The sequence below is a fragment of the Musa acuminata genome, chromosome BXJ3-4 (genome assembly GCF_036884655.1).
Source record: "Musa acuminata AAA Group cultivar baxijiao chromosome BXJ3-4, Cavendish_Baxijiao_AAA, whole genome shotgun sequence".
NCBI classification, from domain to species: Eukaryota; Viridiplantae; Streptophyta; class Magnoliopsida; order Zingiberales; family Musaceae; genus Musa; species Musa acuminata.
In genome coordinates this window covers 38,770,141-38,795,419 of record NC_088352.1, presented here as the reverse complement: position 1 = coordinate 38,795,419, position 25,279 = coordinate 38,770,141, and the positions used below count along the sequence as shown (strand labels likewise).

Genomic DNA, 25,279 nt, shown 5'->3' with positions numbered 1-25,279 from the left:
AAATATTCATGTAATCAATTATAAAGATAAAATATTTAACAGTCTAAAGTTGTGGGGGATCAAAAATATGTGAAGAGAAATTATTTGACAGTAAGCCTTCTTGTTGTAGTGTCAGAATGAAAGAACAAACCCTAACTATATTTCTCTCTCTTCTCTCTTAATATTTCCGTGTGTTTGGTTTATCCTCTTGCATTATATTAAAAAAATATATTTACAAAATTGTTTAACCTCTGCATTGTTCAATCAATTCAGACATCAAGAAGTACTGCATAAAAAGGATTCAGATCAGTGTTGCCGTTTCCAAAGTCATGCGGTATTCCCGAGAACTATTTTCTTATGTTCAAACTCTCGAGTCTGCAGCGTCGTCCTTATCCAAATGCCAACTCCGACGAAGTAAGTCACGTTCTCAGATGGAACACTCTCGACAAACTCTTGTCGTCTTCGACCTGAGACCATTAAATCCAAGGAAGCTCCACGCGATCATGGCGGAGCAGCGTGAACAAATGTCGGATAAAAGCATCTTTTTCTGGTTTTGCAGGTTGGAGGATATGATCTTAATGACGGACAAGGAACGATCATGGTGGACCGGAGGTGCTCGTTTAGAACCAGCAATTCAAAGATAAAATATAAAGCGTATGGTTATTGTTAGTCAATCTTTACGTCATGATTGGAGAGTCAGCACGATTCAATCCGATCCCTATTATGTAAGGTTGCCCACGTGAAAACTTGGATAGTAAAAATATGCATCGCGTTGGATTGTGCTATGAGTCTTGTACCATGCTTCTTTATCGTTAACCCCTGTATACAAATCAAAATTGGGAGGAATATTTCCTACCTCAACCCTCTGAAGCTTAAGTTAGCTTCGAGTGAAATGAGAGTGAGTTGAATGTCTGAAAAGTCCTTCTCGATACTAGCCAAGTCATAGATTTTTATACCTACACCCGGAGATTGGTCATACCTAGTTTGTTAATGACCGCCGACCCCTTAAGCAATCAGCCCATATCTTCCGTGCGAATATCGGTTGGCTTGCACGGATCAACACTTTGTGACGTTGTCATAAGCTTTTCGAGGTAGCTTCGTACCCAACGGTATCGTCCCAAACTTTTCAGGAGCAACTCTGTATCGTGCGGTGCATCTTGTACGACTTTGTATAACGTGAGAGGATGGTCATTTGAGTTCAAGGCATCATGCTGACGTGGTTCGTTACATCAGCTTTAAAGCTCCACGTCGGTGTTGTCGTGGCTATGGACTATTGCCAAAGAGTATGCTATCAAATTATGTCATATCAGATATGTTATGGATGGATTGAATAAAAATACTAGAATTCTAGGGAGTCTTCGACACTATAATTTCTTATATTAGACATATTTCTAGTATTATATGATAATATCTGGATTAGTCCAATTCAATTCGAATACATAAAATATCTTATGTGATCATAAAAAAAAACTCCAATACTCGTTTGGAAGGTCGAGAGAGACTCAAATGCTTATTTTAAGCCCCACTTATATAAAAATTAAAATCAAACAGATTTTTCAATATGATTTTTTTAACACTCAAATTAGTGATAAAAATAAAAAAATAATTTTAATAAATAGTAATGGATCTCTATCATAAGTGGTTTCTTTTATAATAAATTAATTAAATAAATATTTTATAGTATAGATGGAATGGTAAAATATATATAGCCGAAGTGGCATTGATTGTTCTCTCTCCCCAAACGAAGAACGCCGCCGCCATCGAGCTCAGCACCGCGCATTCATGATCCATCCGACACCTCCATGTGATGTTGTGAAGGCTCCACGCATCCACCCCTCCTTCCATGTCTCCTCCTGCTCGCACCCCAAGTTTGCAGGACACTCATCCTCATCCTCATCCTCATCCTCATCGACTTTCAAATCCACAGTGACAGTAGAGTTTTTAAAGTCTAGCAGGAGGGACTCGACTCGTCCTGTTGTGGCCGTCTTGATGTTCAATGGTTACTGATAGCCTCCCTGGTGCCAAGGACACACTACATTCCCTCTCAGCGATGTGGTATTTTGAGTATCTGCTGTGAAGGAACAAGAGCCGCATGTAACACGTTAAAATCCAATCGATCGAGACGATCTAACCTCCTCTGTGACTCAAAGAGAATGGGCACAGCAGGCACCTTTGACTACATCTTCAAGACGCGGACATGTTGGTGCTCGTGACAAGTCTATGAGCAAAAAGATCTCACGAGTCACGACGCCGACAAGACTTGTGAGGCTGACAGTTAAGAAGAGATAATCTTGTGCACTGATATCTACAGCCACAAAAGCTGACTTTTTGTATTAGACCGCCCGATAAAGTAAGAAGAAACTTGTCCCGAGAGGAGGTCCGGGTGGGATATTAAAGAGTTCCTCCGACGAAGAGAAGGAGGATAAATAGATATTTAGATGCCAGAAAGAGATCACCCACCCGCGTCACTGTCACCACGTTTAACACGTTCATGCCCTTCTCCCGAAAGCTGTGGCAGGTTCTTCTCCATAAAGAGGCTTGATGGCTGAGCAAATCACTCATCCCAGGCTTCATCTCTAATCCTCCATTACTAGCCACCAAGTTCTTGGTGTGGAAGATGAGGAGCGCTGGCCTTGTTGTGGCCTTCCTGGCCTTGGTGTTTCTTGTCAGCCTCTCTGCTGCCCGAGAGGACCCTGATATCTTCCTGCCAAGCCAAGGTACTTGAAGCAGATCTCTCAATGTTTCTTGTGGTGTACCGGCTGATCTATATCTCTATATGTACGCGCGTGTGTGTGTGTGTGTGTGTGTGTGTGCAGGAATCGGAGAGGAAGTAGGGGGAGAGAAGCCATGGGCGTGCTGCGACAGTTGCTTGTGCACGAAGTCGATCCCGCCGCAGTGCCGGTGCACCGACCAGTTGATCGGAGGTTGCGACCCCAACTGCAAGACCTGCATCTGCACAAAGTCGTACCCGCCCAAATGCCGCTGCTACGACATCATCAACGACTACTGCGGTGAGCGATGCAACCCGGAGCAGTAGCGCCCCCGACGGCCGCTCCCCGCAGCTTTCGTGCCGCCGCTGCATGCGTGATGCATGGATTTGCTGGAATAACAGAGGAGATTGTTCGTAGTATCTTCTCTGCACCTGATGTCGCTGGTATAACCTTCCGAGTGAGTGTTATCCGGCTGCTAAATAATTCATGCAAGGCAGCGGTTTGGTGTTCATTGGTGCTTTGTTTCTCCAACACCGATGTGTATGAAGAAGATTACCGAGACCTAACGAATGCGTCACCTTTTCATTTTGATCAAACATACAGACAGATAAGCTTACACAATTATAAGAAAGGAAAATAACATACAAGATAGGGAGAACGTGGCTCGTCTCGTCTACATTAAATTTGATTTGACAGGGAAATATTTTATCTCTTGTCGTAGGTCAGAAACGTAAGAGACGGAGAGGACATGTTCATCTCATCTATATTAAATTTTATTTAATGGGAAAATATTTATCTCTTATCGTAGGTTAGATACGGGATTGCTCCCTCACGACACATTCGTTAGAGAGAACATGGGCTCAGGACAAAATTAAAAAAATTATTATTAAAAAATATTTTAGCAAAATAATCTTATAAAATGTAAAGAGGAAATTAACTTTTTATATTAGAGAATTTTTTTACAATACTTTTTTTTAATGATCTCATAAGCTTTTAGAGAATTTTTATTTATATTAAATTTTTTTTTTTTTGAAATTAATTAACTAACTATATAAGATAATTTAAAAATAAAAATAAAAGTAATAAGTAGGTAATTTTACAAATTTATTTAGTGTTTTTCTTAAAATTAACTTTATCAATTTTTTAAAAGTCTTATTTTTCTTGTTCTATATTAATCCACCCTATTTGAGAAAAACTCGTTCTCGAGTTGATGTCTGATATAATAAATTCTCATTTGAAAAGTAATAATACAATTATACAACAATAAAGATCTTTGAGATTTCCTAGTGATCTAATAAATCAATCGTATAAGCATTGTTATTGATTTTCTTTAAAATATTATAGGGATCATATTTCTTCAGCTTGAATTTGTTGTGACTATAGAAAATCTCTATTTTCTTTAAGACATTATAGGGATCATATTTCTCCGGTGCTTATCAATTGCTTCCTTGTACTTGTATTAATAGCTTCAAACTTCTTCTTCACTTTAGTTTAGATTGATTGTTTTTGTTTAGTTATATTGTTAGCATGCTACACTCATTCCAGAAATTTTTGGTAGGCAAACTAAATCTAGAGTATACTTTGACACTTTTGTATAAATAATAAAAAATGGTGACACTTCGATAAAATTACGAATTGTGTTGTTATAGGCAAATTCAGCTTTTGTGAGTATGAAATCTCATTATCTTGGTTTATCACCACAAATGTAACGAATCGAGTTTCCCAAAGTTATATTAGTTACCTCCATCTAATCATCAATTTGTACATGAGCTATGCTGCTAAACTCCAAACTTGTGTTAAATATTTTCCATAATGGCAACAAAAAATGAGATAGGAATTTAGAATCTCTATCAGAAATGATTGATTTTGGTATCTCATATAGGTGCACAAATTCTTGTAAGAATAGCTTACAACATGATATGAAATTAGCCATCTTGGATAATTGATCCACATCACAAACATAAAATTAATTCCTTTCTAAGTTCTTAGTAATTCCAATATAAAATCCATTGATAAATTCTCCTAAATGCCTTCTGAAATTAGTAATGGCATATATAAACTAGTGTTTTGCTATTAGCCTTTTGCAGTTTGAGAAGTCAAATATTTTCTTACAAAATTACCTACATCCTTTTTTAATCATGGCCAAAAGTATCTCTCCTCAACACTTGTTATTATTTTTTTGCACTCGAAATGTTTGTTGAATCATTCTCTATGTAAATCTCGAATAATCTTTTCTCGTAATGACATCATCGGAATACATAACTTATTATCGTTGAATAAGTAACCATCATGGATATGAAAATCATCTATAAGTTATCTTATCAAATTCTTCTCTCAAACGAAGTTCTTATTTTCAGCATACAAATCCTTCGAGCATTCAAACCTTATAACTTTATTACTTGGATAAACTAGTAAAGTTGTTATTCTACTCAAAGCATCAGCAACACGATTGGAAGTACTAAACTTGTGTTTGATTACTTAGATAAATTGCTTTATGTAGGAAGCCCATCTTACATGCATCTTATTATGGTTCTTGAAATGGAAGGCTTCATGGTCTAAATATATTACAAACTCACACGTAATCAAGTAACATTTTTAATTCCGTAAAACTTGTATCACATCTTACAACTCTTGTTCATAAGTAGACCACTTTTGGTGTGCTTCACTTAACTTATTACTGAAAAATACAATTGGTCTTTCTTCTTTTAAAAGTATTACTCCAATCTCAATTCCGCCGCCGCTGCTTCGTAGTGTCTTTTCTCGACCTGATATCGCTGATTGCAACTTTCTCTGCATGTGTGATCTGACTGCCGAATAATTCATGCAAGGCATTGTTTTGGCGTTCTGAGTTGCTTTGTCTCGTGCATGGTTACAGTGAGATCGTTCTTCTTTTGCTTCTCCTTCTGCGATATATAAGAATAATGATGCACGTTGATAGTTACCGGTAAGTTTACAGAATTATAGGAAATGAAAATAATGACTCATCACTCGAAAGATAAAGAGGCAAGAACAACATGAGCATGCTCCTCTCCTCGCCGAGGGATCTCCATCAAAGCACTTCTCCTAAACCAAGGTTTCTTACATGCATAAGATACTGATATGAAACACATAAGACCTCTGGGAAAAAAAATGCCCAAACAACTCGATGCCCACATGTCGTTGATAGACATTCAAAACATAGCTTGGGTCAATTATCGTGTTACCTCCCCTACGAAATATTCGTAGGAGTCCAAGAGGCAACTCGGGTCAGTTACGAATTGTCTCCCTTGTGAAATATTCGTAGAAATATTTTTTGGAAACCAAAGAGATAGCTTAAGTTGGTTACGAATTGTTTCCCCTATAGAACCTTTATGGGATATTCCTTCTCCTCGAGGTCAGCATAAAAACACACTCTTAGATCTAAATTAGGAAAAAAAAAAGAATGAGAAGTACATCTCGAAACTAATTTGAGTATCGGAGAGATAGGCTCAAAAAGCCTCTCTCAATTTCAATCTTTGCACGAGTGATATATCGAGAGAAGATGCTTTCTACTTTGGACAATCTCATTCATATAGAATAGGGCCACATTATGTTGATCAGAATGTTAATAATATTTTTCATATATATATATATATATATATATATATATAAGAGTCTACGCGAACTTAGAGTCAACTAAAACCCTATCTACAACAAAAAAAAATTATAGATGTTGCTTAGAACAAAAAAACATGTGCATGCCATTGAAAAAGTGAATGATCATATCATATAAAAGTATTATATCCATAGTGCAAACCCATGGAATTACAAGGCAACATATAAACCATGGTTATCCTTCCATGTGTAGGGGTAGTTAAATCATTCCAGGTTAAGGTTCAATGTGCTCATCGAGACTCAAAACTCATCTCATAACTCATAATCATGCTAATTCGATTCTAATATCATTTATCATAATATAATCTAATGAAATAATTGATCTATTATCTTGTTAAACATAATCTTATACACAATTATTATTGTCATCTGGATTAAAGGGACTTAATAACTGTTCACTCTTAACTAGTAAAGCGTACAATAACTTGTCATTTAGGTCCTTCACTCTTCGGGAAGGAAAAATTGTGAAACAATATTGTGATGTATCTTATCAGACATTTATTTCCTGCATGTTTCTAATCAAGATTATGGTGGACCCGATGACATTTTTGGTCATCACCTGATAATGATGTTTTTTTTTCTTTTTTACAAATGATAAGGGATGAAGATGAAATTTGATTATAATTGTGAATAAAGGCGATCTTTTATGTTTTTTTTTAGCACATGTATAAATTCAGGGGATTTGTTTAAAAAAATGAAGGTCGTATAGGAGAGATAATGATATGTGATGCCAGGAATCGATGAAAGAGGAGCGTACATGTTACAACTCGGGCCTCATGACTTTATCAAGTTCATTTAAACTAGATCGCTGATGAAAATAGATAAAATAAAATTGATAGTAAGATATTTATCAAATATTTATAAGTTAATCTTAATCTTATTCACTTTCGATATAGGATTAATTAGAATATTATAATTTGGTCAGTCATAAGTATGATGTCTTTGTCAAAGGCTTAGTATAGTTCAAATCAAATGTTAGTATAGTGCATGTGAGACATAACCCAATGGTTATTCAAAATCATGACGAGTCCTCTGACTCCATCGACAAGTAATCTTTTTGTACTCAGTCTCCTTATTATGCCCAAATACTATGTCAAATCTGATACTATAAAAAAATATAGTATCATGATTTTTTTTATAGGATCATAATAATCTTTCCACAAATACATCCAAAGCCAAATAAATAAACATCATTTTCTTACATAACTTATAAATATTTATTATATAGTGATGTTAATTCAAAAATAAATTTAATTGATTCTGTTTAGCGATAAAGGAATATTTGCTCTTCGGAATATAGTATAGTACTATTGGAGGCTACTTTGAAAATCAAAAACAAAAAAATTTCAGCAACATTAAGTATAAACCCCTATAAGTCAATTATAAAATGAATACATGACTAAAAATCAATCATCTTACTAACATATATTAAATATTCAAAAGAGTATTCTCTTAATAATGAAAATGCTTTATCATATGGGATGAGTTTGTGTTCTTTCAATAATAAATAGAGATAAACTTATATCGCACTCTCAATGGATGAAATAATTCCCCTCACCTGCTAAAGTGTGAACATATTCCTCTCAACAACGGATAAAAGAATCATCTAACTATCACGTGTAATGGACTGTTAATTCTAGAAGAGATTTGTCATTGATACTTTTGGTAGGAAAACAATATCATCTCATACTAGTCATGATATATCAGGATGAAATAGTATATTAAAAAATTTATTTCAAACATCATTATTGTCATATGATATTAATTAGTCCTTAATTGACTTAAACCATAATTTAACCAATCTAATTAAACTTAATTTAACCAAAACCTAACTGAATCGATTTCTAATCCTTATTTAACTAGTTTGAAATCACCATATACTAGTATAATTTTGATCTTTAATTTAGATTAAACAAACTTGAATAAGTTAAACGAATTCGGAATCACCCTGAATCGATTAATCAAATCTAGTATGGTTGAATCAATATTTAAGTCTAAATCAAATAAAATAAGAGCAATGGACTAGACTACATAACACTAAGCTAAGTCATGTATCACACATGATTGTACATGCACCACACGGGTTAGCCTATAACCCGTGGATTGGTCATGTGCACTACACATGATTGCCCATGTTGAGCTGGGTTGAGCTAATCTACGGGTTAAAGCTTGACCTGCTGGTTGAGCCTAGGCCATGGGTTGTAGCTTGACTTATGGTTGGGCCTAGCTTATGGGTTACGGTCTACTGATTTCAACCTAAATCCTAATCAATTCCCTCAATTTCGATTCACGATATTATAAAATTATAATCAAGCATATATTTATTAGTAATAAATCATTAAAATATAATAAATAGTAATATATAAAAAAAATAAACTAAATAAAGAGAAAATAATATTCTTGATTAAGTATTATATAAATCTAATAAAAATCACATATCATGTGTTCAAGATAAAATTTTGAAAAATCCATATGGTATCAATAATTTTAACATATTTTAATCCAAAAATAAATTTTCAATCATTTAAAGGAAAGGAATAAAAGAAAATTTTTTATTTTCAAGAAAGATGAGTGCATACCTCTTCTTAGTATGATACAACTTTTTATTTCTCTCGCTTAACTTGGTGAGGAATGAAAAAGAGGAATCCCCAAGTGAGCCATATATATATATATATAATAATAATTTATTTTTATTTAATTTACTAATAAAAATGATATCATCCTACTTGGAATATTGTATAGTTATTTCTTATATTTCATTAGCAAAAAAATACTATGACTAAATTGAAAATTTGATTACAATAGGAAGGGAAAAATAATTGGCTTATTAGTGAAGAAAGACAAATGAATAACATATTTATATTTTTTTGTCATACATGGTATGTATCGAGATGAGGGTTAGTATAAAAAATATGGTTGGCTAAAATATCATACAAAATACTTGGCAACCTAAGTGTATGTATACAAGTGCTCATCCATCATTCTTTTTATATAATATAAATGATAACTATGTATAATGAAAAACTGGAATATACTCATGTAATATGATATGTTAGTGGAGTTATGATCAATACTTCAACATCGTATGATCGACATCTTAATGTTATATACGTCGATGTTTTGATATTATATTATTAACATAAAATTATCAGCTAGACTACAATGATAAGATCGAACAAATAAGTGTTCTCATAACTTCGATCTAACGCACTACGAATATGATTGGGTTTGAGATAAATATATAATTCCTTCATAATTAATGTTGATCAAATGAATAATAAATCAGAAAATCTATTACAGAAGGGCTTTTGAAAATTAATGATTCAGAATATCCATTAAACAAAAGACTTTGTTAAGTACATTGAATCATGCACTTAAATATCATCTAAATCCTATGATCCCCAACTAGTATAGGTATATACATTTCTTAAAAATGCTCCTAATAATTTTATAGGATTCGACACCCTCGAACAAGAAAATCCAATCTATTATTATATATATATATATATATATATATATTCACTTTGTCGGATTAATGGATTAGGATAGATAAGAAAATCCGATCCATTATCATCCCCGCTAATAATACTCCGACAACCGACCTGCCCACCTTCTCTCCGCCACTTCGAGCGAGCCGTTGAACGCGGCAACAAAAATCCCGCTCGGGAGACGAATCCGTCGCCCTCGTTCCGTCCTCCCCTAGAAGTCGCGACGAAGAACTGCTCCACATCGAGATCCATCGGAGAATCGAGGCGAACGAGGAGGAGCCGGTGGATCAAGCGATCAGGAAACGCTCGGCGTTGAGATCCGGTCGTGGATCGAGGACGGCGGGTCCGGGAGGGTGAGAGGTTGGAGAGATCAGGGATCGATTCTTCTTCTTGCCCCTCCTCTCTCCTTTGCGGTTGGATCCGATGGCTTCGGCGTCGTCGAGGATCTTCGAGTACTTCGTGGTGTGCGGGATCGGGCCGGAGATCCGGACCCTGGAGGGGAACAAGGGGTTCCAGGGGATGGAGGTCATGTACATGCCCTCCCTCCTTGACCAGTACCCTCCTTCCAACCATTCCCTCTACCCTCCCCCGCCCCCGCAGCTCCCCACCGTATGTTTCATCTCCTTCTCTCTTTCCCCATCTCTCTGCTAGTCATTTTCTTTTGATTCAGGTTCTCTTCTTTTAATCTTTTAAACCTACCCAATTTGAGTTGTAAGTGGGCCTATTTTGTTGTCCTCATCTAAAATGGGAAAGGAACATATGTAAGTTCAAACAAGGCCTAGATCCGTAAATGTCAATCTTACCGAACACAACCTTTCTGCTTAATTCGAGTTATTCACTTGGTTGGTTGTTTTCGGATGCTTAGTTGGAATATACTTGTGTTCGACACATTTCTTGATAATTGAGAAAGCACATCAACATTTTCTGAACTCTGAACAAGGTATACTAGATAAAGACTTACTAGAAGACAATTATTTCCTTTATTCTGATGGTGAATGCTACTATTGCAGTGCGTTCTACCTGCAGGGGTGGAATTCTATTCTTCGGGGTTTAACTCGGATGATGTAACAACATACCCTCGTAGTTATCCGATTGTTCTAACAGGTATTGATGATCTTCTGCTTAATTTCAAATGGTTTACCAGGATTATTTTTTCAGCTTTTATTTTGTTGTCCGTAACATAAAAAACCATAGATGTTGAGCAACTCAGAAGCTACAACCCTGTTCTTGTGAAAACTTGATCTAACTGCATTACTTGAAAATTAGTGTCATTCAACATTGATGCTGCTCTTCTGAGTTGTCCTGACATTGAGCAACTCAGAAGCAACAATAAGATTTTGTCTGGAATATTTGTGGTTGGCTACTTGGTTCATTTCTTGCCATTTAGGTCACATATTCATTGTTCTTATTATTTCTAGCCAAGTTTTCTCTGGGTGTCTTTTTCTAGTTTGGTACCTCTAATCTAAATAGTCACCTGTCTTAAGTGCACTTATATGTTCATTTGGACATGTCAAAATTTTCTTAGACAATTTTGCCCTATTTTGTTCTAAGATGGTGTTATCTTTAACTTTTTTAAGCATTTGATAATTTCTCACGGTTTCATTTAATGTTACATCAGAAACACATCCATCCATTTTGTCATTCTCATCTATCTTATTCTTACTTTCTGATAGGCATTGTTATATCATATATGTAGATTTATCATTTAATTTGTTGTTGACCTTATAACACATGAACTCAAGGTATTATATGGCTTTTTTAGCCATTATGTATGGGCAATTAAGGGAGTAGAGAAATCACAATGAGTGCAATGATCCTTGTTTGTGTTTGGCAAAATGAACCTGGAGCTATTTGTGGTCGTCTTGAGCTTGATAGTCTAGTTTGCGTTATTCATGTACACCTAGCTATTTTTATACCCCTATCTAGAGTTGGCTGGAAGAGGACCTAAAGGAAGGTCGTTTGAGAAAACAATGACGATGAATACTGGCAAACGACGGGGGTTTATAATGGGATCTTAGAGAATAATGGAAGAGTATAACAATGCAAATGAGAATAAGAGTTTCTTACATAAGCTATGATGAATATTCAACGTTTACATCATAATCTATAAGCTTGTAGTAGAAAATTATATATTTATTATATTCACAAATTTGATTGAAGTGACAAAATATATAACGTTACAAATATTTTTTTGTATATTTTAACTTGAATTAATTATAGAAGCTATGATGAAATCTTGACCTTTATATCAAAGTCTGATAGCTAGTAGGAGAAAATTATATGTCTATTAGATCTGCATTTACAATTTGTGGTAAACAAATATAATTATCACATTATATTTTTTAAATTCAAGCCTTTATTGAGGGGAATACGATTGAACCAAGACCCATGGGTTAAACTTGTTATGGGAACAAAAAACAATTTTTTTTGAGTTTGGATCAATGTGATTGTGAAGAAGAGGCAAGCTCGAGTCAAGAGCTTGGGTTTCAATTATTCATGAACATGAATTAATTTGACAGCCTTAAGAACAATATTTTTTTGATCTCCACTATTTATGTACCTAGAAATAAGCATTAGTACCTTTTAAAATATATGTAATTTTAGAATTTTCAATCGGACTATTTCAAATATGGAATTATTTCAATGAAACTAACAAGAGAAAGTGGTCTTTTAGGCTAGGGTATCACGCTGATGTAGGTTAAATAGCTCTGATGTCAAATCTCATATACGACAGATTTGTGGCAAACAAAGAAAATATTTATTTATTTGTAAGAAAAGAAGAAAGGAACGAGAGAGGAAGAAAAATATAATGATAGGAAAAAATAATAAAAAAGATGATAACTATCAAACTCAGTCTATCTCAAGAGGAAACTCCTGTGGATAATTGTTTCACATCTCTGCACGTCCCACACATGGATGGATAAGATTCTCACCGTTGGGTATTAGAAATGTGGCTTTACACCACTTACATATGATGTGGGAAAATAACTCATTCTTCATTCATTGATTTATTCCATATATCAATTACAATCTTTCCCCTCTTTTTGTAGGCTCCAAGTACAATAAAAAAAAAAGGAAAATTGAGAACTGAGGAAAGATTACATCACATCAAAGTATTTATCATCTATTTCTTTCTTTCTCTGAAGAAGATAAATTTCATATTTGATTCTGGGAACAATATTCTTTTCGATGATGTGTCTGATTGATAGATTTTCATCTTTTTGTGGTATTAAATCAAGATCAATCTTATGTTAATGAAATTTTCAATTATATTCAAGGCTCATCTCCTTCCAATTTATTTAGAATTTTCATTGAAGCTATGATTGTCCCTTTCCTTTCGTTCAACTTTCTTTTTTAATTTTCTTCAGCACTCTTGGAAACTAATATAAGATTGTACTAGATGTTGCCAAACTACCTCAAATTATGCGGCAACTTATGAAACAGTTGTCAGTTTCTCAGTTGCAAATGATCTTGGTAGCTATGTGATCTGCTAGTTTCATCGAGTATTCTGAATCAGTTGCTCAATGATAAAAAATGACATAATTGTGGTTGTATAACATGTTTATTAACTAATAGCCTGTAGGATTTTTTGGCTGGGGTTGAACTTCCAATCCCACGAGACTCTAGGCAAAATCATTGATGATGTTGCCGAAATCTGAGTTTATATGTTAGGTTGGTAATACTTCATGATCAAGTGCATATATCCTGTAGGTCAAAGCAATATTTGAAAAGAAAATTGGGAGACAAAAGAAGAAATTGTTTGCTTTCTTCTTGTTAAACCTTATTTATCTTCGGTCCCAAGCCCAAAAGGAGGAGAATTGCTCTATGTAGTTGAATACTTTTCAAATCCTAATGAACCAGATAAATTTTTATTTTCTTTGATATCCTCTATATAGTAACTAATAGTTGCTATTATGACATTATTTGAAGTCCATAAAATTTGTGGTAAATTTAGCAATCATTCATCAGAAAGGCCATCTTTAGCAAATAATGTCACTATTTGGAATTTGACTTGTATCCTCAGAATTGTTTGTACAAGGTGTACAAGTTGTTTGAACTTGTTAGACGCATTGCTTAGGATCGTTTATTATGTGATTCTTGCTATTGCAGTTTTCCTCCATCTGCCTGGTGTTTTTTTTTCTAAAATTGTATGAGGACATTTTTATTATTCTTTTGGTATGTGTTGATATAAAATTTTATCTGCAGAGGGAGATGGGTCAAAAATTTATGTAGCGTGCATTGCATTTCGTGACCCAGTTTGTGAAGATATTATTGAAGCATATCAGATACCGGCAAATTCCTTTGCTGATAAATGCATTTGTGTTGTATCTCGTTCACCCAGTTTTCAAGTTCTCAAGGATGCACTGGAAGAGTTGTTCATTCTCTGCTTTTCTCCTGCTGGCAGCAGGTAATACATTTTATGTAAATCGTCTGTCTTCTTCTTGGAGTTACTATTGATCAATCAGCATTGTGCTTAAATTGTGCCTATGTTACATTACTTTTTATCATGTGGTGAACATGATTTTGCATATGCCAGTATATCAACGTGTACCATCCAATATTGCTGAGGAAAGAACAGTAAAAGATCGTACACCAAATGGCACTGAACTTATGATTCCATTACTGGTGTTTGATTGACTGATACTTATCAGTTGGAGCGTTATTTTAAATCATGATTTTACACTTTTACTCTTGTGACTCTTCATTATAAAGCTTATGAGACTGAACTTGCAGCACAAAAATAAACTCTCTTTTCTCATTCACTTATTGTCAAGTTCCAATTTGCGGTCCTCCCTTTATTATGAGGGGCAAGTATTTTTATTACAAACATCCTTAATTTTTTCATCCTTGTCCATCTTTTTACCAAGTCCTGGCACACCCTCTTGTTTGGATCTAGGTTTTTTTGGGTCATTAAGGTTAGATTAGATCTTAGTTGAGGCCTGGTTGACAAATCTCGGGTTCAGATTTGTTCCCTATCATAGTTTTTCATTTTTGAGTTAATTTTAGTTAGTTTCAGAATAATTCAGAATCAATAAGTTTGAGGCCTTTTTAAGTCTACGAAAGAGTATTAGTAAGATAGGAAAGAATAAATAATTGTTCATTTTCTTATTAGTTAGCTTAATAGTCACTTAACCAAGGTTCTGAAAATTTTTTTGTGGTCAAATATACATTTGATCTTTGGACCATATCACATACAGTGTTTGATAACAATAGCAGTATGTGAATATCTATATGGTGGTATAAACAGCCGTATTTGACCTCATAGGGTTGCATAGTGGCTGATGATTTAATATTTTAAATGTTGTTGGGATTTCATATTTCTACCAAATCTTTTCGGAAGTTTGTCTTTGATGTCATATTTGGGACTACTGATAGCTTGTGCAGTCATAGTGTTAAATAGTCTGTCACAATCTTATGGTTATCTGTAAGTCTTTCAATTCTATATGGAAGTCCCAAATCCGGTAAGGTAGTTATAATAAAGGTAGATATATTGAAGGCAGTGGAAGATGAGAGATGTAGAAAGGGAACACCATGGCAAGAAACTGTGTGAAACAAACTCAAAATAAAGAACCTGGATAACCACGGCCACATGCCTTTAGATCTAATTGGCCAATGGTTAATTTCATTGATCAAGTAATCCTAATACAGCATCAAAAAGACTAAACTTAATCTCCATAGTAGGTAAATAGCTTAAGAAATTAAATAGCTGGACTCTATATCAAGATGAAAGAGACTTGTCTTCACAGTTTATCCTATCACTTGCACTTTTCCTTGTCTCGTTATATCTTATCACAAATATGGAAAAGCTGGTATTTTTTAGATCGTTCTGTTTAAAATTGGTACCTAGCTGATGTGACAGGTTACCCCAGATTCCGGAAAACCAGTGAATGCAACATCTTTAAATACCAAGTATCATCTCTTGTATGCTGCTTCAATCTGATGAGGTTTGATTCCTGATATTGTTGCATGATCATATAGCCTTGACCAAACAGTAACTCTTGTAGTCGCCATTTATCTTGTCTGTTGCAGCCATAACACGATAAAAGTTTGGGTCCTCAGGACTCCAGTAGTTTGTGGCAGCTATCTTGTTCCTCAGCCCTTCAATACATAGGAATTATTAGCTGACAATCATTATGTGCATAGCAACTCTAGATATACTCAAATTTTACTTAAAGTTGATTTAATCAGAACCTAAACTTTGACTTTAGCAGGACTGATGAACTTAAGTATAACTCATTTCACTAGGACTCAGATCAACTAAACAAGTCTAGAATCTAGACTCTAGATTAAATGTATCTGGACTCCTACCAAAAGTTGAACTGACAATCACTTCAAAAATTGTAGAAATAGAAAATTTTGTTTTGACTCAAAATCTAGATTTAATGTGATATAATTAGTAATTCAAATGATAAAAGACAAGCAAAACCTTTGGCTTCATATCTCCTTCTTCAAGAACCTTTGTTTGACATACCATATTGTCCTCATGGATTTTTGGCTAGATCTTAAGTCCTGGAGTGGTAATTGTTGCCTCTATACACAAATAGATTATTGATGCAGCTAGATGACACTTTTAGGGCCAAGAATTAAACCAAGAAATATGATTTCGCCCAGACCGGTCCTTACTGTTTGGTATTTACCGGTTTGGGCATAAACCAGAATGCAATTAATTTTTGGGCAGTCCAGTTTGGTTTATCATATTTTTAGAAAACTCTAGGTTATCTCACGAAGTGGTCATTCGAGAACTTCGCGAGTCACCTTCATGTTGCTGTTGATCAAATGTTGTGCGCCCACTGCCTGCACGCTGTTGCTTGCCATCCACCACCAAACCAGCACTTCCTCTCCCCCTCCTCTATCTCCACCTTCACCTCCACCTCCCCTCCTAGCCTCCTCCTCCTCCTTTCTTCTTCTTCCTTTTCTTCTTCTTCTTCTTCTTCTCCTCCTCCTTCCTCTTGCAGCAAACTGGTATCATGGTACACTGCTAGCATAATGTGTATTGGTACACTGGCAAGGACTGGACCCAGACCAGTCTGGCCATGGACAAGTATGGGTCTGGTACCCAAAATTGAGTTCCTTGAATCAAACTAATAATATATTTTTAAAGTAAAGACTATGGCTCTCCATCCCTATGTTTGATCTGAAAAACCCTGCAAAATAGTTTTGACCTAATCTGATAAAGCCCTTCCACATCTCATTCTCTTGTTGGAACAAGTTGTTTCAAGCGAATTTACCATTGTTTCCGAAACTGAAATCTATACAACATGGAGTGAACCAGTTATGATCATAATATAAGTAACTTAAAGAGTAAAATAACACTTGCAAAGATAAAGCACACATACAAAATGCTGAGGTTATGATGTTGTGTTTTTACATTTACAAACATGTGTATATTTCTAGCATGGATTGCCATGGTATAGGGAAATTCTGATTTTTTTTTGGCACATCATGATTCTATGCCATGTCTTGACATCCATCTGTGCTAGTTGACATGCCTTTGTGCTATCCGGCATAAGATAAATAATAGCTTTAGTCATATGTTGGTATCCAAAATGGGTCAACATTGCTTTTGCCAATATCTTTTTGGGCATGATATGCTTCAACTTATGCCCACACATGTTCATCGGCATGATAATTCTTGATATTCAGTATTTGAATTGGTATCCCATAATGGGTTGACATAGCATGTGCCAGCAAGTTTTTGGTATTTTATAGTTCAACATATGCATACACATGCCAATGGGCATGACAATCCTAATTTTCATTATTTGATTTTCACATGTTTTGGAGCCTTAGTAAGTAACTGTGCCGTGTATATGGTTTTTGCTTCTAATAGAAATAATTGTGGATACTTTCAAGTTCTACATAACAATTTGAAGTGTCTATGATTGATAAATAAAGCCTTTTCGTGTTCTAACTTGAATGTTTTACAATTTCAGTAAGCCATTATGGGATGTAATAGCCTATATGGTGTCAAATGTTCCTTTACCTACACCTGGAAAAGATCGAGTACTATTTGCTATTGAAAATTGCCTTCTTTCTGTAGAGGCTCCACCAAAGGAAGGACTACCTCATGCAGATGTATGAGTTCATTTTGCTCTCTATAATTTAAAATTTTTCTTTTTGGTTGTTCTCTGAATTTATTATGTGTGGATATTGTTCAACATCTGGTTTGGAGTAAATGTTGACTTTACCTGTTTAACGGTGTGCAGATTTCGTTTCAACCCCTGGTGCAGTGCCTTGATGTTGATAACTTGATTCGGTTCTTTACTGCAGTGTTGCTTGAAAGAAGAATTTTACTCCGAGCAAATAAGTCATAATCTGACTTGTGTGTCCTTATATTATTTCAATTGTACATTTCTAGTTTTAAGTGGATTATACATTGTTTCAAAAATTGAGGCTTTAGTTTTCAGATAGTGCAACAATAAACCTGAATCTGTAAATTCTTTTCAAACATTCTCAGTAATACCTAAGATAGATTTCATTACCGGACTAGGAACTCTAGCATATGAGATTTGTTTGTGATACTGTGCAACTTATTTGGTCAACAAATGATATGCTTCTACTTTGACTGTGCATCTCTTATGAGTTTGGATGATCTGATGCTTCTGGTAGCCTGGTGACCTTGTGCATGAGGCTCGATTGCCTTTGGTTGGGTGCCTGAATTATTGGCATGACCCTATGGGGATATAGTGGCCCCACTGACTGGCTCAATGGAGCCTAGAACACAGTCACAAGATGGTCTGTGTCACAGGTCTTGACTCATTTTTTATGTGATTTTATGTGGTCAACTGTCTTTTTGACCAGTTTTGTGAACTTTGAAGAAACAAAACTAATATGAATAGTCTTTCATTCTCTCTATGTAGACATGAGTATCTTAGCACAGAAGAGTTACCTAATTTTTCATAAGTATGTTCAGCTTGAACATAATGTGATAAATAAAGCAAAGATATATCTGGATTAAGAGAGAAAGTTGAGAGTTAGAAGGCAATGGGGAAAAATATAGGCAAATACGAGAGATGAAAATTGATGCAATCAACCACTCAAGGAAGTCTTTTCATTATTATGTATTCCCTATGACCTGCCTTTCTTATTATGTAGCCCTCTTTTGTTAAGGATTGGATTGTGCATCTGTAATATTGAGGACTTGAAATTTGGAAACAGATCAATCAAATTTGATTTTCCAATATATTTACAATTATCCCCATATCTCCAAGATACTAACATAACCAACCTCTTACCATTGCAACAATGGTGACGTCTACATTATCCTTGCAAATGGTTTTTTCATAATATTCATCATTAGCATGATCAATATGCAGTCTGATCTCTTCTTTTCCTTCATGTTCTTTCAACCATTTTTGGTACAACCAAATTGAAATAAAAGCCATCAAGGGAGCACAATGTTGCTGATCTTGATATGTTAGTTCTTGGTTGTTAAAGGATTATATCAAGCTAGTAGATTCTTAAAAACCCTGATGTCATACATTTACCAGTTGCCTTTAGTACATAGTCATCATTGGTATGAAAGTGTGCTGAAAGCGTATCCCCGTTCTGTTTTGCAGGTATTCACTGTTAACTCTAGTGTCAGAGGCAATATGTCATTTAATATATCCTTTCAGATGGCAGGTGAGACATCACATGATCTTCTCGAATTTGTCTATTTTTAAGAACAAAACATTTTGCTTGTTTGTGACAAAAGTTAAGTGGAATATCCTTTTTCCAATTAAGCATAGAACAATGTCACGTATATTTTTCTTCTAATAATCTGACTGTTCTTTTTTGACAAGTTCTTCACTTCTAACTTTTCTCATGTTTTTTTTTCTTATGTAGCATGTCTACATTCCATTACTTTTCTTTAGTGGGGTAGATTACATTGATGCCCCTACACCATATATGATGGGACTTCATTCAGGTGTTGACACGTCTCTTCTGTCAATGGATGGTGTAAGTTTGATATAGTCCAATATTTTCCTTTCAGTCAGAAACTTGTGGTTTTGTAAACTTGTATTCTTTGTATTACTTCGATTCTCTATGTAAATGCTCATCATTATAGCATATTCTATTTGAGAATTCATGAGACTTCTGTGCGCCTAATCCTCACACTTTAGGTTTTCAGTACTGGATAATGTTGGGTCTTATAATTTGGTCAACATCTAGAGAAGATTTGTGAAATTTGAAGAATTTGTCAATCAAAGTTTTCTAAGCAAGCTAATGAAAGCATCTTATGCAACATTGTGAAGTCCAAGTAGAACTTATTAGATAATTGTGTATATGAGTTCACTGTTGGTAGTCCAAAATCAATAATATAGGAATTAGTAGGACTTAATAATTTATTTTTTGCAATCTGGAGATTTTAATGCAACAACTCAAGAATATGCATAATCCTAGGATCTTGGACAATAATTGGTATATCAGTTTTTCTGAAAGGAAAGAATTCATGGTTGCAAAACAATATATGAATGTCTTGATTCTGTATCTGATTCTCTATATAATATACTATAGCAGATCAAAACCACTTGGGACAAACATTAGTATAATGTGGGGAGATATTTAATTTTTGTTTCTTTCTTCAATTGTTCTTGTAATTGACATTTTTATTTGAAAATCAACCATCATGGCAACTATCCAGTATCCACCTCTCAGTGTCGCAGAAATCTATGATCCCTGTCCATCATTGTTGCCACTATACGCATCACTATCATCATTCCAGACCTTGTTCAGGATCAAAGGTAGAAGAATTCTTGTTGTCCCTGAACTCTTGCTCATCAATGATTGCTGGTAGGTCATTTGGTTGCAACGAGCTGATCTTGACCATCATTGTTGCCACTATATGCATCACTATCATCATTCCAGACCTTGTTCAGGATCAAAGGTAGAAGAATTCTTGTTGTCCCTGAACTCTTGCTCATCAATGATTGCTAGTAGGTCATTTGGTTGCAACGAGCTGACCATGACCTCACCCTTGGCCTTTAATGAAATGAACCTATCTCAGCCATATCCATGTAGATTTGACCTAGATTTGCACAGGTTTGGGGCTATGAGATAGTTTTTTCAGCCAAATCCATGTAGATTTGTAATTTCTTGTCCTATAACAGGTTTGGGGCTAGATCCACAAGGATCCATCCTTCATCCTCGCAAATCTAGGCTGGATCTTGCAGATGAAGGCTAGACGTCATAAATCCAACCTAGATATCCATGTGGATTTAGGCCTCGTACTCGTGGATTTAACCTAGATAGGCAAGGATATACTATGGAATCTAAATTCACATGAGTACATGCAACAAAGAACCTGGATGATCAACTTTTGGATGGGGTAGGAGATCTTCATATGTACTGCGTTTCATTTCCAATGAAGTAAAAAAAGAGGAATGATAGGGGTTGCAGTTTTTGATCTATGTGAGGAAGTGTAGGCCCAATATCAGGATGTGGTCAGGTTTCAGGTAGTCAGTCCTTCATGATTTGTGGCACAGCATATCAGAGTTAGTCATTTGGCTATCGTGATAAGGCAAAAGGTTGTTCATCAGCGTTAGTTGGTCCTTTGGAAGCAATCCATGAGCAACAATGACAGTTGGGTGACAAGATGTCTCCTCCTTTAGAATTTACACTTTGTGAGGTCTGTGGAGATGATAGTAATGTGGACAATGCATTTACCAAAGATGGTCAAAGCCAAGGAGCATGAATTGAGAAATAATATTTTATTTATATCACCTAAGATGAACATAACGGCACAAATGGATTCACGTGGTTTGTTTATGGCTGTAATGATAAAGGCCAAAGGGATGCAGTTGATGATACCTCGAATCTGATAGATGTTCATCATATCCATAGCCTTCCTACCAGCATGGATCTCATGGCCAACAATTTCATGGTGATGGTTATTTTTTTAGAGTCAAATGCATGGTACAGTTTGCAACATGAGTATATATTATTGACTATAATCATAGCTCCACTGAACAACATCCTGCTGAGCCATTCTCATCGCAGTGATTCTTGCCTCAGGTGCCTCCTACCAAAAGAATGATGATGAGGCCACAACTGCTATTGTGTTGTTGCATCACCGATCCTGTTCTAATATTAGGTACTTGGGAACAGTTGCACATATAATTCTTCACAATTACAATCTTGATCTATAATTGATCACATTGAGGATCACGGCCCACCTCCAGTGTACTCAAAGCGATCATTTTGGTGGTTGTAGGTTAATTGAATTTTAGATTCAATATATAATGTTTAGGATTCTTGAAGACATGTTTTCTCTAAATACAATTTGTAATCCAGATCTAAAACATGTTTTGATCATTATTCATTGATTTCTAGTCAAAATGTATCTATATTTACTGAATAGTAACTTAAATGGGTAAAATTTATTGAAAAAGAAATCCTAAACCTGGGCTGTCCGAACCTGTGTTGACAGTTTTGGTGTGCTATGTGTTGGTACACCAGTATGTATGAGAACTGCATCATTGTGAGAAGGGACCAGTAACGGATCCTAAATCTTGGTCTGGACATATTCAAAGGAGATTTAGAAATGCATGGGTTGGTTGAAGACAATTTGGATTGATGGTGCATGGTGAGGTCAAGGATGACCTAAAAAATCTTCATTAGAAATACCCAAAAGTTGACTTTGATGGGTGTTAAATTGACAAAAGATATTGCTGTTAATTGACCTCATTGATGGGAAAGAATCAATATGGCCAATCCCAAATTGTTGAGATTCATGGTTTATTTCCTTGGCCAATAGGTGGTCATCTAGATTCATGGCAGATTGCTCTTCTGAGCGTTGAGTTATAACTGCATCATACCAATCTATTTTGTTGAAGCTAACTGTATAATTTCAGAGTTCGTGGAGTATCAACAATAAAATTAACTGATGAGTAATTGGGGAAAGAACTGTTTGTTTTATTTGGTATTGATGTTTAATGACTCCATTACCAGCAATTTGTTATCATTTAACTAGTTGGGTAGGCCAGAGTCCTAATCTTTTTATAGTAGTAAGAAATCTGCAATCTCATTTGAGTCTTAACTAATAACTACTGTCTATTTTTCTGAAATTGACATTTATATTTTATCTATAAGTTTATTCATCACATTCACTTAAATGTCCTTATTTCTTTCATGCTTTAATAAGGATAAACAATTGCATTTCTATATAGTCTTTCTTACTCTAGCATTTTCTGTGATTCATAGCCACTATGCCTTTCCTCCCTAGGAGTTCATGCCTATCTTACTCTTTCTATGTTTTTCACCTTCAGGTAGTAGTTGTGGATCTTGAGTACAATCGCATTACCACATCAGAAGAAATACCTTCCATACCAGAGCCTGAGCTAAATTTCTTACGTGGTGAGATATTAAAGCTGCTTCACCCAAATGTTATATGGATAGATCACCTGAAGATCAATTTTGGCAGCATGTCTGAGCAATACGTTAGATGTGGCAACAAACCCTGGGGGGATGAGCATGATTTCCAACTTAGGTGATTGCATATTGCTTATAATAATGCATTTTCTGGACACACATGTTAGCACCATTTAATTCTATAATTCTCAAAATGTTGCCATCTTAAATTTGTAAGTCTGACATGTCTGCCTTTTGCCAATTACATTAGTCAGTTTACTTCTTGCCATGTACCCTGATAAGAACAATATGCTTATTTGCTTTTAGTCATTTGCATAAAATAACTTGGAGTAGCTTTATAGCTAAAGGAAGAAGATCAGTTGTTGAAAATGATTGATGCAATTTATTTAGAGGCAAGGGAAATTGTTTTGCATATTTAGCTATCTATCACTTGTCTGATTTCGTAGTTTCCAGATAATTTTAGCTTTCAGGTTGAAGTATCTACCTCCATTAATTGCTCTGATATATGGGATCTGAGAATTGATTGGACATATCACATAAGTTTATATGTGATAAATTGTGGGATCATATATATGGTTCTTTTACTGCTTTATAGGAAAAATGAACTTGTGGTTTGCTTAGTGACAACTGGTATTCAAGGAATATACGTTCTAAAATGCATAACAGAAATTACAACTTAAGCTGAACGGAAAAAATATGACTTTATTTATGTTTACAATCTTTTAATGATTCACAAAAATGATATCAGTGCTAATGGTTCATCATATATATCATTAGAAGGTCAACTTTCACATAGAGAAGAATCCTTTTGATATAGGTATGTGGGATTCATCCATAACATAGTGGCATGTTATAACGGTTAGATTTTAATCAGATATCTAAGGCATATTTAAGAAATATCTAATGGTCACTGAGAGATGCATGATGCCTATGGATATGATTGAAGCATTTTTGAGTATAACAGAAGGACCAGGTTATTGCTTTCAGGTGTTCATAATGTAGATTTGCACGTGCTCTGATGTAAAACATTTGAGATGATATGTCATATGAGAGAAATATTAGAAACAAGAAATTATCAAAAATTTAATAATGAACATAAATTAGGAGTGTCATTGTTTTAATAAAATAATAAAAAGCTGTATCAAGTGTAAAATTGACTAAGGCATGTGCCCAACTGCATGTCAATTATAAAGTTCTATAACTCTGTGTTTTTGGCTCTTTTTCTTGTGTCTAGAATAAGAAACTTTTTTCTAGTTTTTAGAGGACATATTTCCTTTACTGATGTTAAACTCTCTGTTTGGCTGGTTAATGATTCTCTCTAATAATAATTTTGCAGATTGATATTTTTAAGGTTTTTGGCATTGCTCCTGAGTGGTTACCGTAACTTTATTGTAAGTTCCTCTGTATATTTTTTTGTGGGTGCATCTTTACGGATATTCTCAGACCCTGGTGTCTTCTTTCTCTCTAAGGAACCAACGACAAATGTCTTCAATTCTCAAGCATTTCTGAAGAAACGTTCACGTGCAACTGGTGAACCTACCGAGTCTATGTTGATGGTATTATTCTAGTCATTTTGTACCATTATGGTTTTTGTAGTAGAAGACTGTAGTAACACTTCATTATTATCAGTTAGTTTCTAGTTTAAACAAATGTTGCATTTTTTTTGCCTTTATTGCCAGCATATTGTTTTGAGACCAGTTTTATGTGAAATTTGGTGATGCGGTAATCAAGAAGTACCCTTCATGTTATTACTGGATAATGATATTTTATTGTAGAGGCTTTGCTTTTCTGATCATTGAATATTGTGTGTTCAGCTAATGCGAAAAATGAGTTTCAGTTTCCGAAGCTGACTACTATGGGATGCGACATTGTCATAGAGTCACGAGTCTTACTCCTCACTGGGCAAACATGTATCATGGCACCTTCATCGAGATTCTCTGTCCTGCTATAGTGTTATTCTTTCTGCTATGTTTGCAACCATACTATTCTGTGATGTGTATGAGTAAATGACTATTTATGTATGAAAATGAACACACTTCAATTTTCTCTTAAAATAATCTAGTGACATTACCTTTGGATACTGAAGTTTTGTTAAATTTGATGCATTTGCTTCAC

The 25,279-nt window shown here is 34.9% G+C and overlaps 2 protein-coding genes across 4 annotated transcripts in view; both read left to right on the top strand.

Moving 5' to 3' along the window:
• The first annotated feature begins 2,596 nt into the window (after positions 1–2,596).
• LOC135581960 (Bowman-Birk type proteinase inhibitor-like) lies at positions 2,597–3,016 on the top strand. The gene is made up of 2 exons (XM_065148113.1): positions 2,597–2,696; positions 2,796–3,016. Exons 1-2 carry the CDS (start codon positions 2,597–2,599, stop codon positions 3,014–3,016), a joined length of 321 nt encoding a protein of 106 aa, XP_065004185.1.
• A 6,910-nt stretch (positions 3,017–9,926) lies between these two features.
• Positions 9,927–25,279, top strand: part of LOC135636123 (DENN domain and WD repeat-containing protein SCD1-like) — a 40,572-nt gene continuing 25,219 nt past the window's right edge. For all 3 annotated transcript variants that reach the window (XM_065147706.1, XM_065147705.1, XM_065147707.1), the window contains exons 1-10: positions 9,927–10,420; positions 10,822–10,915; positions 14,018–14,219; positions 17,746–17,887; positions 18,019–18,119; positions 19,372–19,435; positions 19,640–19,753; positions 23,062–23,282; positions 24,501–24,555; positions 24,634–24,720. In XM_065147706.1, the coding sequence (XP_065003778.1) occupies positions 10,235–10,420; positions 10,822–10,915; positions 14,018–14,219; positions 17,746–17,887; positions 18,019–18,119; positions 19,372–19,435; positions 19,640–19,753; positions 23,062–23,282; positions 24,501–24,555; positions 24,634–24,720 (1,266 nt within the window). In that variant the 5' untranslated portion in view covers positions 9,927–10,234. The remainder of the gene's footprint in view (positions 10,421–10,821; positions 10,916–14,017; positions 14,220–17,745; positions 17,888–18,018; positions 18,120–19,371; positions 19,436–19,639; positions 19,754–23,061; positions 23,283–24,500; positions 24,556–24,633; positions 24,721–25,279) is intronic.